The sequence below is a fragment of the Elephantulus edwardii genome, unplaced genomic scaffold, assembly GCF_000299155.1.
Source record: "Elephantulus edwardii isolate Elephantulus edwardi_28Jun2011 unplaced genomic scaffold, EleEdw1.0 scaffold00267, whole genome shotgun sequence".
Classification (NCBI taxonomy): Eukaryota; Metazoa; Chordata; class Mammalia; order Macroscelidea; family Macroscelididae; genus Elephantulus; species Elephantulus edwardii.
The window spans coordinates 3,087,125-3,101,877 of NW_006400017.1; the positions used below are offsets into that span (position 1 = coordinate 3,087,125).

General features: G+C 42.3%; 3 protein-coding genes across 3 annotated transcripts in view; 1 reads left to right on the plus strand and 2 right to left on the minus strand.

Moving 5' to 3' along the window:
• The window catches only part of MIS12 (MIS12 kinetochore complex component), a 58,321-nt gene extending 53,544 nt beyond the window's left edge, over positions 1–4,777 (minus strand). The window contains exon 1 of the mRNA XM_006899805.1: positions 4,180–4,777. Within this exon, the coding sequence (XP_006899867.1) occupies positions 4,180–4,777 (598 nt within the window). The remainder of the gene's footprint in view (positions 1–4,179) is intronic.
• Positions 4,778–6,225: 1,448 nt separating this feature from the next.
• Positions 6,226–14,753, plus strand: part of DERL2 (derlin 2) — a 21,163-nt gene continuing 12,635 nt past the window's right edge. The window contains exons 1-5 of the mRNA XM_006899782.1: positions 6,226–6,328; positions 7,161–7,226; positions 10,731–10,804; positions 11,950–12,043; positions 12,788–12,983. Of these exons, the coding sequence (XP_006899844.1) occupies positions 6,236–6,328; positions 7,161–7,226; positions 10,731–10,804; positions 11,950–12,043; positions 12,788–12,983 (523 nt within the window). The 5' untranslated portion in view covers positions 6,226–6,235. The remainder of the gene's footprint in view (positions 6,329–7,160; positions 7,227–10,730; positions 10,805–11,949; positions 12,044–12,787; positions 12,984–14,753) is intronic.
• LOC102854097 (histidine triad nucleotide-binding protein 1-like) lies at positions 13,182–13,562 on the minus strand. The gene has a single exon (XM_006899781.1). The coding sequence runs from the start codon at positions 13,560–13,562 to the stop codon at positions 13,182–13,184; it is 381 nt and encodes a 126-aa protein (XP_006899843.1).

Consider the following 14,753-nt stretch of genomic DNA (forward strand, 5'->3'; position numbering starts at 1 on the left):
GCATTTCAAGGAAATAGCCCACACAGTTGTGGAGGCTAACAAGTCCCAAATATGTCAGTCAGGTGACAGATTGGAGCCTTCTCCTGATTCACATGGTTCATGGGAGCTGGAAAATCCTCAAATCTATAAGCCACACAGCTGACTACTGGCTCATGTTCCGGGAAGTGCAAGTAAGAGAATGACATCTCTGGTGTAGGATCGAGAGTCAGCCTTGTCAGAACATCTTCCTCATGCACTGATGCAGGCCACTGCCAAAGAAACTCTGAGATCAAAAAAGTTGTTGTTATTATGTGCTGTCAAGTCGCTTGCAACTCATAGCAATCCTATATGTACAATAGCCCTAAACCCTGCTCTATCCTGTGCCAACCTCACTGTCTGACACACACCTATTTCCATTACCCCAGTCACTGAATCGATCCATCTGATGGAGGGTCTTTCTCTTCTGCGCTGTCCCTCCGCTCTCCCAAACATGACCCTCTCCAAGAACTGGTCCCTCCTTGCAAAATGTCCAAAGAATATCCGACAAAGCTTCAGAATCTTTGCCTGCAAGAGGTAGCCCAGTTTTACCCTCTCCAAGACAAACCTGTTTGTTCTCCTAGCAGACCATGATATATACAACACTCTTCTCCAGTACCACAGCTCAAAGGCATCAATTCTCTATCATCCCTAATCATTGTCCAGCTCTCTGGTGCATAGCACGCAACTGCGAAGACTATGGCCCAGATCAGGCACACCTTATTCTCCAGCCTGACATCATTGTTCTTCAGTACTCTGATCAGGTCCCTGACAGTTGACTTTCCCAATGCAATTCGTCTCTTGATTTCCTGGCTGCTGGTACCAAGAGTGTTGACTGTGGAGCCAAGTAAACTAAAACTGTTAACTATCTTAATCTCTTCACCATCCATAATGATGGTGCCAACTGGCCCAGTGGTGAGAATCTTTGTTTTCTTGATGTTGAGCTTCAATCCATATTGAAGGCTGCAGTCCTAACATTTGCCTGAACATCATGACCTAATGAAGCTGGATGACACACAACCTTAACCTCAATAGTTCACCTCATGTCAATTTGGCATATATCTGCACACATCCTTAGACCTTAGTATGCTACAACTCACATACATGCATACAACAGAAAATACACTAGCACCATTTACATCTTAAGGAATAAATTAAGGGTGGGAAGAAAACAAAGGTATTTGATACACACACAGGTAACAAGGAAAGGAAACGAAAAACAATTATAACCCTCATTTTTGTTAATGACCATAATATGGTACTCCCTGCTTGCAGCCAAGATCCATCTAACATTAGCTACAGTATAACTAGTACCATGACCCCAGCCTGCACTTCTGGCAGTTCTCTGTTGATGTGCTGTTCCAGTCGTTTTTGTATGATCTTCAGCAGAATCTTGCTTGCATGTGGTATTAATGATATTGTTAGATAATTTCCACTCTGTATGATCACCCTTGGAATGGATACAAATCTAGATCTCTTCCAGTCAGTTGGCCAAGTGGCTGTCCTCCAGATTTCTTGTCACAACTTGATGAGCACATCCAGGGCAGTGTGTGTCTATTGAAATATGTCAATTGGTATACCATCAATTCCTTGGGCTGAAAGCAGGGAGTACCAAAGGAATGTTTATCTCTGTTTCCTTGATTATACAAAGGTGTTTGACTGTGTGGATCACAACAAACTGTGGCTAACTCTGAAAAGAATGGGAATCCCAGAACACTTGACTATGCTAATGCAAAACCTACACTTGGACCAAGAGGCAGTCATCAGAACAGAGCAAGGAAACACTGCATGGTTTAAAATTAGGAAGGGTGTACACCAGGGATGTATACTATCTCTATACCTTTTCAATCTATATGCAGAAGAGATTATCCAGAAGGCTGGGCTCTATGAGGAGAAATGTGGCATCAGGATTGGAGGAAGATTCATCAACAGTTTGTGTTATGCGGATGACACAACCCTGCTTGCTGAAACTGAGGAGGACCTGAAGTGTTTGCTGCAGAAGATCAAGGACTGCAGCCTTCAATATGGATTAAGGCTAAATAGCAAGAAAACAAAAATTCTCACCACTGGGCCAACTGACAGCATCTTGATAGATGGTGAAGAGATTGAGATTTCTCACAGCTTTTGTTGCTTGGCTCCACAATCAACACTCTTGGCACCAGCAGCCAGGAAATTAAAAGACATAATGCCATGGGAAAGTCTGCTGATAGAGACCTCTCCAAAGTACTGAAAAGCAATGATGTAACTCTGGAGACTAAGGTGCACCTGATACAGGCTATGGTCTTTGCAATCACTTGCTATGCGTCAGAAAGCTAGACAATGACTAGGGATGATAGAACTGATGCCTTTGAGCTATGGTGTTGAAGGGTATTGAATATACCATGGACTGCTAAGAGAATGAACAGGTTCGTCCTAGAGAGGGTTAAACAGGATGCTCTTTGGAGGCAAGGATTCTGAGGCTTCGTGTGACATACTTTGGACATGTTGCAAAAAGGGACCAGTCCTTGGAGAGGGACATCATGCTTGGAGAGACAGCGCAGGAAAGGAAGACCCTCTATGAGGTGGATTGATTCAGTGACTGGGGTAATCAGGGTAGGTGTGTTGGAGACAGTGAGATTGGCACAGGACAGAGAAGGGTTTAGGGCTGTTGTACATGCTATGCAGGCTACTCGATAGCACATAACAACAACAACATACTATGGTCACAACTGGGATTTCGAACTACTTTCTTCCACTGCTCATTCTGTATTCCCTTTGTCCTCAGCAAGCACTTCATCTGGTCATGGTTCTTTGCTTAGAGTGAGCCAACTCATTCTGATGAAGGGCCTGAGCTAAGAGTAGGCATGTCTGAGTTGTTGTAGCTTTCCATTGACTCTAATCACAAACTTATTAGAACCTAGAGAAGTCCTAAGGGAGCTCCTATATTCCAGACACACCCAGAAAAAAATACTGCCGTAAAGGATGTGGTGATCTTACAAAGAAAGGTTACTATGGTCATGACCATGATGCAGGTGCGTAAGGACAAATTAAGCTTAATGAGTCCTTTAGACCAGTAGATGTATTTCATGAATAACAAATTTAAGCAGGTTGAGAAACTGGAATGTATATACATAGTATATGCCAGTCAGTACCACATCTCCCTTGGAGGACCAGATGGTGATGAAGGACTGTGAGTCCGACCACCAGGCTGACCACAGTGCAGGTATAAGTGGACAGATTCTTTACAGAGACCTCTAAGAGCAGCTTGGAGGTCAGGTAGCTCAGTCAGCTGTCTGAGGGGACTTCTGATGTAGGTGACAGCTCTGCTCAGCCAGGAGACTAGCTACTGCCCACCATACCCTTACCAGGCAGAAAAGGAAATGACAGTGAAGCATGTGGTAAAAAGAGATCACACTGCAGAGGCAGTGGACACAGCCTTATCATACAGAACATAAAGGGAAACAGTCTGGAGCTAGATGGCGTCAGTCTGAACACAAGGGTACTGGGAGCATAGCTGACAGCTCTGTGTAGCCCGTAAGATTTCCTGTCTTACAGGTTGTTCACTTGGAATAGCCAAACCTTCCTGTGAGCAGTTTCTTGCTCTAAGTGGCCCTGGAATGCTGAGCCAGGAGATCTTCCAAAAGATCAAGTTGACCAAAGGCCTCATGACCAAGGTAGAATTTTGGAAGTATCTCAGACTAGTCAGGGAATAGGGCACCATGGTGTCTTAGTGGTAAGGAGCTGCACTGCCAACCCAAAGGCATGTAGTTTGATTTCACTAGCCACTTCATGGCTGATTCCCCTCGAGTGATTAATGGCCTCTGAAAACTCATTGGAGGATCAGCTGCGAGTCGGTTCCGACTCAATAGCACATAACAGTCAAGGAATAACTTTCTAAATGATGCCTCCCAATGAGCCACTATCGAATTAAGAATTTCATCTCATCTATTAAAGACTTCTAAGGAACAGATGCTTCAAGGACTTGTTTAAGGTAGCTCATATCTACTTCAGGAAAAGTGGATCTGAAAAGGAAAATGTGGACTACAAGAAAATCTACACAGAGAAAATCCAATAAAACACTGTTCACTAGAACTAGCAGGGTAACTGGTCTAAAGGTCTTACCATTCAGCTTTCTGAGAGGTTCCTTTTAACCCTTTATAAATTAGTACGTTGTCAATCCTTTGCCTTCTTTTTCTATATTGTTTCTCATGTTTTGTAGATTCCTGGAGTTCTGGGTCAGCGACACCAAACTCTCTCTAAAATCACTAGCTCCATGATCTCTGCCCACATTTGTAAGTTCATCCAACAGAGTCAATGTCTGTTTGAGTCTGGCCTGAACAATTTTCTGCTCTTCTAATTCGGCAAGAAGAGCCTGCTTAGCACATAACTCAGTCTTGTATGTCTCCTGCAACTTTTCAATCTCGTTCTGAAGAAGTTGGAATTCTTCCTCGCTGTAAGGATGCATCTCCTGGGGTTTATCTTCCGGAAGCAGAATGTTTGGAGGAATGTTCAAAATCAGCTGCAAAAATAGCTGCTCCATTTTTCCAAAAAGGTTATCAAAACATCCTCTCATGAAGTTAAGAAACTTCTCTGTGCATGTGCGAATCTGCACTGGACTAATGTCACAGTCTGAGATGTCATCCAGCTTCTTCAGGATAACCTGTTCAACAGCCTGCATCACTTCAAATAGGGTATCTTGAAATGCAATGTAGATCCTAAGCATGCAAGTCTGTGGTGTGAAACCAAAGAACTGGGCCTCATAGGCCATTGGATCAATAGACATCTTGGCTTATTTTATCAGGTATTTGTGAAAAATCTGCAAATGTGAAAAGAAAAACAATTATTAGGAATAAAAACTTGTTTGAAGAAAGAAACAAGCCATAACATTACACATGGGGGAAGGGGGAATCAAACAAGCAGATAAAAAAAATTCGTTTAAGGTTCTTGATCCTCAATGCTACTTCCTCATTCATGAATAAAGAACATAAACCTATCGCTCTGTGATGTTTGTTTGCACTTTACTCTCATTGTTAATTATTTTTTCACTCTTATTAAAAATGGGTGAAGGTAGGGTGAGGAGGCATATCTTTACTAACTTTACTAACTCCATAGCAAGAATGTTCACGAACACCGATGAAGTCAAACACGTTCTTCACACTCTTGCACCTACTTATATTAATTCCAACAGCAACCTAGCTGCTCTACTACTAGGTCTGAAATCTGTTAAAATAGTTACACAGACCTCATAGATCCATATTCACAACAATAACAGAGTTGAGGTGTGTATGTGTGTATGAGAGAGACAGACATACCAAGTATCATCAAAAGGTAAGTTGAAATACACTTCTCTGATGATCAGTCCCTCCTCCCAACTACCATCAGGATAGGACCCTCTCTGAGAGAAATGACAGAACAAGCTCCACTTTAAGACGTGGGGGAGGGGGGTGCCTTTATGGTCAGTGGTATCACTTCTAAACCAGGCTGAGTCCAGTATAGTCAATATTTGAACATTAAACGGAGGAAGTGTCCCTTACAGCTCAAGAGGTTAGAGAAGAGCTGCCAGAAAATGATAGGCAGGACTGGAAACCATACACAAGAACTGTTTCCGGCACATCGCCAAGCCCCAATCGGCACCGCTACTGCATGTCGGGACCTTCGGATCCTACTCTCTCCAGGCTCGCGAGGTTGTTCTAATAATCCCCTACACTGCCCCTGCACTAATGCTTAATCCAGTTCCTCCTGTGAGAACAGGCCCCGCGACACTTACCGATTCGGACGTGGAGTGACAAATCCCACTAAGCTACCGCTTCCCGCCACCTCCAAACCACGGCCGTTTGCGAGCTGTAAGCAGTGCCAGGACGCCCGAAAATCCCGACTGATACTTGTCTCAGCGAATGAAAGCAAAGGCGGGATTTCATCCTTCTCCTGATTGGCTGGCCGTCTGTTCGGAAGTGGGACACCTGCACTGGGTGATGAAAAGAGGCCAGGCGGGAAAGTCAGCTGTGGCCAGCGGGGATTGGCTGAGGAACAGGATGTTGAAGGGTGGAGCAGGAGGCGGGGCTAGTCTAGAGATAACTTGTTATTGGTAACTGTGCTTACTCACAGTGTCTAGCGATTGACGGCTGGCTGGCCACACAACGCCGATTGGACAGCCCTAAAAGGATAGTCCCCGCCCCTTTTGATCCTTCCTCTTAGACCGACTGGCGGAAGGGGAACTGGTGGGCAGGTGGCGGTGGGAAAGATGGCGTATCAGAGTCTTCGTCTGGAATATCTCCAAATCCCACCGGTCAGCCGCGCTTACACTACCGCCTGCGTCCTCACCACCGCCGCTGTGGTGAGCACCTGCAGCACCTGTTTCTCGTTATTTGTTGGATGTGCCTAGGTCCCAAAGAAGCTGGTGTTTGGGCCTCGGGGACCCCCAGAGGGGCTGGTCACAGGGATGGGTGGAGGCGTATATGGCTCTTGTTTGATGTTTGGGGCAGTGCTAAGGATGCTGTTTGCAGAGAAGGAGGTTAGACTCCTTGACAGGTGGGATGAGGGGGACAGATCTGCACATTGGTTTCCGAGAGAGAGGCCAGATCCTCCAACACGCGTTTGCAAGAGATGAAGCCAGATAGCTGATTAGGGCGGCGGGAGCCGCCCACCTGGGAAATTTGTCCCAGAGCACCAGGCGATGGCCAGGAGGTTCCAAGGAAATTGGGAGAAGGTCTGCTTTGTGAAGCAACTTATTAGAAAACCTAGGTATTGTCAGGGGTGGAAAATGCTGACAAAAAAAGGGTCTGCAGATACAGGCTTTGGTTGGAGACACCTAGCGCTGATAGCGGCAAGATTTTGCGTCTCCATTCTTTTTGTCATATAAGAGCACAGCTGTTTGCTCGTGATGCCCATGTGGTAGGCACATTTCGTTGCAGCTGCTCTTATTTGCCCTGTAGCAAAACTATTGCGCCTGTAAGTCAACCTCAAGTATTGACTCATAAAGTAGACTTATTTTCGTGGAGTATTAGGAGTACAGAGAATTTTATCAATTAGAGGAAAGTCTTCAACTTCGTTTTAAACGAATTCCATCCAGGTGGCTGAGTTTTGGAAATTTTTAGGCTTACTGATTACTTCTTGTAAATGATAAGACTTTGCTTTATTGATTTAAGAAGCCATTTTTTCTATTTCAGCAGTTGGAATTGATCACACCTTTTCAGTTGTACTTCAATCCGGAATTAATCTTTAAACATTTTCAAGTAAGTGGCCCGTCATGATTATTATGTTTTAGAGTCCTAATTTGTTTTTCTTTTGAGTAGCAAATCATACACTAACCTGAAAAAATAATTGAATGAGAACGTTTGTGCTATATGTCTTAAAAGTGTTCAGCTGCTTCACTGGGCTTTAGCATCACTAGGAAACTTTTAAAAGATTCTTAGGTTTCTTATCTGCCAAATAATACTCACACAGGGTAGAAATTAAGAATCTTTGTGGTTTTGATGGGTGCAGGTTTTGTGTTTGGGAATCATTAGAGTCAGGCTGTGGTCTGAAGAGACAGAGTCACTAAATGTCCTCTCCCTGTGCAGACAGACGTACACACCACCTTAATGTTATAATATGGTCCGGTTCAGAAGTTCAGTTCCGTTAGCACTTTTTAACTGATCTATCGTCCACGGATTGCTGTTATGTACTATTGAGTTAGAACTGACTCTTAGCTGACCCTGTAGGTTTTCAGAGGCAGTAAGTTTTATGGGGGGGAGGGGGGGAATTGCCCATCTTTCTTCCTGTAGCAGCTCCAGGATTTGAACTCTGTACCTGTGGATTGGTGGTGCAAATCGTTACCACTGGACCATTAGTGCTCCCTTTTCCTGGATTAGGCGAACTTTCAGATGACCAACTTCTGAAAGACCATGCCAATTTGTTAAGTTAGTATACTCATAAAAGCCGTAATCTTTACAATGGGGTGAGAACGAGACCAAAAAGTTTATCATTATTCTGCCTGTACACATGTTGCTCTTTCTGTTACAGATGTGTTTTATTTACTTTAAAAAAAAAAGAAACAAAACACAAAAACAAACACATTTTATCTGCTTTACAGATTTTATGTAACTTCCTTTGATTCCCATCAGGGTATCTACAGATCCTTTCAAGGCATCTCTCACCTTCTACTTGCACTATTTATATGCGTGTCTCCTCATTATGATGAAGACTCATATCCTGAGTGTAGTTACTATGTAAAACTAGAGTGTGCCAACTTTAAGAGTTAATACTTCTCAAGAGCATAATTCTGTATAAAGCAATTGTGTGTTCTCATAGCACTCATAGTCTGGATGCTGCAGCTCCACCCAAACATTGCTCCCTGGAGGCTCACTTGTCTTGATTTTGCCTAGAGGTAAATTCTTTAATACTACCTTGCATCATTTTGGAGTTGGATGTTTCAGGACTGAGTTTAGAGTCTTCCCTCTACTAGCTATGTGTCTTTTGGCAAGCTATTTTAAAGTTGTCAAACTTTCTTGGTTTCCTCTTTAATATGGGTATATTTTGTATTATTGTGTTTCATAGATGCCTGCACTTTGACAGATTATAAGTGTATGGCCACCTTGCCACAATGTCTGAGCTATTTTTCCAATAGCCATGTACTCATCTTGTATCTCTGTCACATTTTGGTAATTTTCACAGTACTTCAAATGACAATGTGCATAGCTTTCATGTGCATGAGAAAACCAAAATATTTGCGTGGCTTGTTTTATTTTGGGATCTGAAGCCAAACCTGCCTATCTCTGAAGTATGCCTGTAAACCCAGGATAGTGGAATTACCCTACTTATCTCAAAGAATCATTAAGATACACATGAGATAGGAGACGAGCTTGTTATGTGCCCTCGAGTCGCCTGCAACTCATAGTGACCCTATGTACAACAGCCCTAAACCCTGCTCTATCCTTTCCCAATCTAACTGTCTCTACACCCCAACCCCATTACCCCAGTCACTGAATCAATCCACCTCATAGAGGGTCTTCCTCTCCTGTGCTGTGTCCATCCACTCTCCCAAGCATGATGTCCTTCTCCAAGGACCGGCCCCTCCTTACTACATGACCAAAGTATGTCAGATGAAGTTTCAGAATCCTTGCCTCCAAGGAGCAGCACCTTGTCTCCAGAGTGACACCATTGCTCTTCAGTACTTTGGAGAGGGCCCTAACAGCAGACTTTCCCATCACAGTACGTCTTTTAATTTCCTGGATGCTGGTGCAAGGAGACTAGCTTAGAAAAACTTAAAAATGCTGAATGCTGTACTTGTTGTGAGTAGCTGTTACTGTGTGGGTAGGTGAGGAGGCTAGGGAAGTGTGTATCAGGATCTACCATGAATAATCGGGTTATTCAGTCACTGTCATGGAGTCACTCTTGACTCATAGCAACTCTCCCTCAGGTTTCCTAGGCTGTAAATCACAAGAGGACACTGCCCTCTTTCCTTTGGAGCCCCTGATAGATCTGAACCACTGGAAACGCCCAACCTTTGAGTTAGCGGTGCAGCTTACTGTGAATAAGCCTACCAGAGAGCTCCTGTCCTTAATAATTGGTTGGTTATTCAGATGAAAAGTTTGATATTTGCTTTAGAACGGCCCTTTTTTCTTCATGTCTTTGACTACTTGTTGTTGTTATGTGCCGTCGAGTCGTTTGCAACTCATAGCGACCCCACGTGCAACAGCCCTAAAGCCTACTCTATGCTGCGCCATTTGCCCTGCCCCGACACACCCATCCCAGTTACCCCAGTCACGGAATCAATCCCCCTCATAGAGGGTCTTCCCCTCCTGTGCTGTCCCTCCAAGCATGGTGTCTCTCTCCAAGGACCTGTCTCGCCTTACAACATGTCCAAAGTATGTCAGACGAAGCCCCAGAATCCTTGCCTCCAAGGAGTAGCCTGGTTTAACCCTCTCTAGGATTGACTACTTAGGAAAAATAATTTCTTAATAACTTATGTTAGATCCCTGGAGTGTTTCTTTTTACTTCAAGACCAAGCATTACATTTCATAAATATGTGCATGGAAGCATTGGCTTTTTAAAATAATTTTTAATTTGAATGAAAGTTTACAAATCATACTGGCTTATCAGTCATTCAATCATTCATAGACATTTTGTTTTATAACCTTAATTCCAATTGAGAAAATACTATTTTTTTTCCTTGTACGCTAATTGTCTTTAGCACCAAAATCCTGTCTCAAATTGTGTGTCCAATTTTCATTTAATTTCTTAGTTTCTTAATACTACTAAAATAAAAATAGGACAAATGGATGGCTTTAATAAACAGAAATTAATTTTCTTACCGTTTTCAGACACCTGAAGTCTGAATTGAGAGTGCTGACTCTATGGGAAGCCTTTCTCTCTGTGGCCTTTGAGAATTGTTTTCTTGGAAAACACTATTCCTAAATGAGATTGTATTCATACATATTTACTCACACTGCCATCAAATCTGTTCTGACTCAGAATGAAGCTACATTAGATTTCTGTGGCTATAATCTTCCATAAGATTAGTACCTGTAATTTGTAGAGTAGATGGTGAATTCAAACTGCTGACCTATTGGTTAGCAACACATGTTGACACTGCACCACCAGAAATCTTTTACATAAGTATAGGGGTTAGAGTTTACAACTTATTTTTGGAGGGCCCAGTTCAATTCATAACAGTTCAGAATAGAGCCTTTCAATGATTAAAAAGTTGTAAAAGTTTCCTAGTAAAATATTTAATCTTTCGACTTTTTTTTTAACAGGTATGGAGATTAATCACCAATTTTTTATTTTTTGGGCCAGTTGGATTCAACTTTTTATTTAACATGATTTTTCTGTATCCTTTACTAAGTGAAGTTAGTGTTAAAGCCTTGAGTTGGGAAATACACTAAAACTGTTAATCTTGTTATATATTTTGTTACTGTCTTAGCTGTAATGTTTTCTGGGTAACTGAATATAATGTAGCTGTTCAGACAGTGATGTTTTGAGGGTATCTGTAGGCCACTGTTGACAAGGGAGATATTTAACAACAAAAAGCTAATCTGTTCAGGCCTTAAATAATTTGCAAATATGCTTAAGGAAAGGTACACCTGTAGGTACAAGGTGATGAAAGAAACCCAAAAGACAATGATCATTTCATTAGTAGAGGCCAGGACTGAGGTTGGGTGAGGGCTCTGGAGGGAGGGGTAGGATCTTGGTTGCTGATTATTCTCCCGGTTCAAAATACAGTACTTTATTGTTTGCTGGATTTGCCATGTTTGTTTAGGTCAAAAGGAAAGAGAGATGTGCTTTAGTCCCATGGGGATTGGGCCACAGCCCTCCCTCTGGTGGAGCTGAGTCCTCTCCAGTGAAGGGACTCCTGCCCTGACGTGATTTTTTTTCAGGTTTACCACTGACTTCTCTTTCTATTACATTACTAATATGTTGGGTTTTTTTATTATTATTATTATTATTTATTTATTCTTTTTTATGTGTGTACCGTCAAATTGGATCTGACTGATACAGGAGGCAGTTGTTCCTCCTTCTTCAGCAGAGCATCTGGTGGATTCAAACCGCGCACCTCTGGGATTGCAGTGCAGTTTCCTGCCACTCGGCCACCAGATCTCACCTAATAAGTTGTTCTATTATTTTACTTTAATGCATTCTTTACAGTAAGACTGAAAAAGCAAGGGTGGTGAAGATTAAGGTGTGGCAGAACAGGGGAAAGAGGATAGAATTTTAAAAGGTTACTAGGTGAACTGGAAGAATTTAAATGGCAACATCTGGATAATTCCCCAACCAGGGATAGTTTCGGGGCGGGGGGTGGGGGGAGGTGCTGCCCTTGACCATAGCTGAAATGCCTGGTAAAATTATCAAACCACCACTTAAACATTCTTAGAAAAATGAAGCCTTAGGTTGAGTCCAGGTGTGCTAAGGTGATACAGTTAAGTGTTACTTTCTTCATCTTTGTATGTTTAACATTTTCTTAACTTGCAAATGAAGATACCGTTACTGTCGAATGCTAGAAGAAGGCTCTTTCCGAGGTCGAACAGCAGACTTTGTATTTATGTTCCTTTTTGGTGGATTCTTAATGACTGTATCCTTCAACAAATAGGGGACGAATACAGGAAAATGTTAACACCCTAACCTTCTCTATTCCTAAACTTTTCATCTACTTCCTACAATTCACTAGCTTTTCTGAACAAACAGATAAGAATATGCTGCCAGATTTATACTTCAGGGAACTGTTAGGTATTTTGCAGGATTTTTGTTTGTTTTTCAGTGTTTTTTATGTGACAACTTATATTTTGAGCCTAGAGCTTAGGTAGGATGTTTTTTCTACTGTGAGCAAGTGATGGGAACCTTTTCACTCAGAGGGTTACTCTTCAAGCATTCTTGTTGGATGTATTTAACTTTTAAAATAACTTGGTAAAACCTTTATCAAAACTGAAAAGCCAGTGTTAAAAGCTGATTTGTTTAGCAGATTTGGATTCAATCAAGTCTGACAAAATCGTTTTGCTCCAGATGACTTTACTCACTTCTGTAAAAGTTCTAGTGAGTAAGGCTTAATATAATCATTGGCCAAAGAATTAACACATTTTCCAAATAGGCCAAGAACTCTCATCCAAAGCAGAACATTTGTGGTAACTACAATTCAGATGATTTGGCTAACAGATTTTTTTTCTCTTTCTCTTAATATTATTAATCCTTTGATTCTAAAGTTGTGACTGCCGCTTGACTTTTCCAGTCAAACTTTTGTTAGACCTAAATCTTTTTAGTTGTCTACAGTGTTTTCTGTTAAACTTGTAATGTTGGCATTTTCCTTAATACCACCTACTAGCTTTTTGGCTTGTTTGTGAGCTTAGTTTTCTTGGGCCAGGCCTTCACAATAATGCTTGTCTACGTGTGGAGCCGAAGAAATCCCTACGTCCGCATGAACTTCTTCGGCCTTCTCAACTTCCAGGCCCCATTTCTGCCCTGGGTGCTCATGGGCTTTTCCTTGCTATTGGGGAACTCGATTATTGTGGACCTGTTGGGTGAGTACTTTTTTCCGATTTTACATTTCTTTCTTTTTTTTTTTAACCATGCAACCAACCATGTCTTTTATTACACAACTGTTTTTCAAATTATTTCCTTAATCTCTCTGTACACAGGCAATACTAAGTGTACTGCTTAACATATTCGACCTTTCAAATCTGACAGTTTAAAGAAGGGAAAATAATCCTAAAGCAAAATTAACCAGGAGGCCAATGCATCTGCCGGCCTCCAAGAACATGGAGATGAACGTGATAAACAGACTGCCCCCTATCTGAACCTTCATTCACCACCATTCGATAACCCTTTTGCAGGCCCAGATCAGCAGCACATTTCTTGCCAACAATCATGAGATGTCCAAGAAGGCTTTCATCATCATCTTCTGCTACAGAAATCTGGGTAATAGGTTTCTTAGGTATCACCAGAAAATGTATTGGTGCTTGAGGTGAAATGTCATGAAAAGCGAGGCACCACTCATCCTCAAAAATGATTTTGGCTGGGATTTCTTTCCGGATTATCTTCCCAAAGATTGTATCGCCACGAGGCCGGACGGTCTGAGCCTTAGCAATCTCATCTGCCATCTTGGTCTCCCTCCTGCACCAGGGCTCCCGGAGAAGCACGCAAGGAGGAAGGAGCAGGAGAGCCCGAGGGAGGCGGGAGCGCGAGGCCAAGCCTGCGCGGGGACCGCTGTCTGCGCGCCCCCCGATTTTACATTTCTTTTGCTACATTTTTCATATTCCATTTGAACTTCTTGGATCGCTAGAGTAAAATTATTTGAAGGAAAGGTCTCCAAAAAATGTCCAGCCACAATCGAATGGATTGATAAATTATGGTGCATTCACACAATAGAATATTAAGCAGCACGCATGAGCAATGATTTTGTAAATCACTACCTAACTTGGGAGGGATTAGAGAGCATTATGCTGAGTGAACTAAGTTCCACAAGGACAAATACTGTGTAAAACTAGTATTAGAGAATAACTATGAGAATCCAAGGCGACGGGGAAGTAGAAGGGTATGGATGTGCAAGGAAGGGTATGAGTCATGGGGTTGTACAATTTGATGGGTGGGGAGGCTGAGGGAAAACGGAAGGATCTGGTGTGGAAAACAATGTATTTAATTAGTATAAGAAAATAATGTAAAACAGAACGTATATGAATGATTGTATAACACAATGTATATAAGTGAACTAATAGCCCTTCTAAACATCCTGCGACCTACCGAGTTGCTCACTTTGGGGGGTCCTCAGCTTTACCTGTTCAGGCGGGGGGTTTAGCTCTGCTGAGGTGTCTTGTCTTTCGAGTTGCTATAATCAAGAATCCTTTAGGCAGAGTATTAAATGTATCAAAAGGAATTAGCAGACACAGAAGAATTTAATGAAACAACACATGAGCAAGAGCCTATGGTGATGAAGGAAGAAGTTCAAGCTGCTTTGAAAGAAACAGCAAAAAATAAGGCCCCAGGAATAGATGGTATACCAATTGACATATTTCAGCTAACAGATGCTGCCCTGGACTTGCTAACCAAGTTGTACCAAGAAATCTGGAGAACAACCACTTGGCCAACTGACTGGAAGAGATCTGTATTTGTTCCCGTTCCAAAGAAAGGTGACCCAACAGAGTGTGGAAACTATAGAACAATATCGTTGATTTCACATGCAAGTAAGATTCTGCTGAAGATTATCCAGAAACGACTGCAACAGCACATCAGCAGAGAACTGCCAAAAGTCCAGGCTGGGTTTTGAAGGGGTCGTGGTACTAGGGATATTGTAG

Excerpts from the sequence above, each read along its gene's own strand:
- LOC102854097 (XM_006899781.1), bottom strand. The coding sequence starts at position 13,562 with ATGGCAGATGAGATTGCTAAGGCTCAGACCGTCCGGCCTCGTGGCGAT.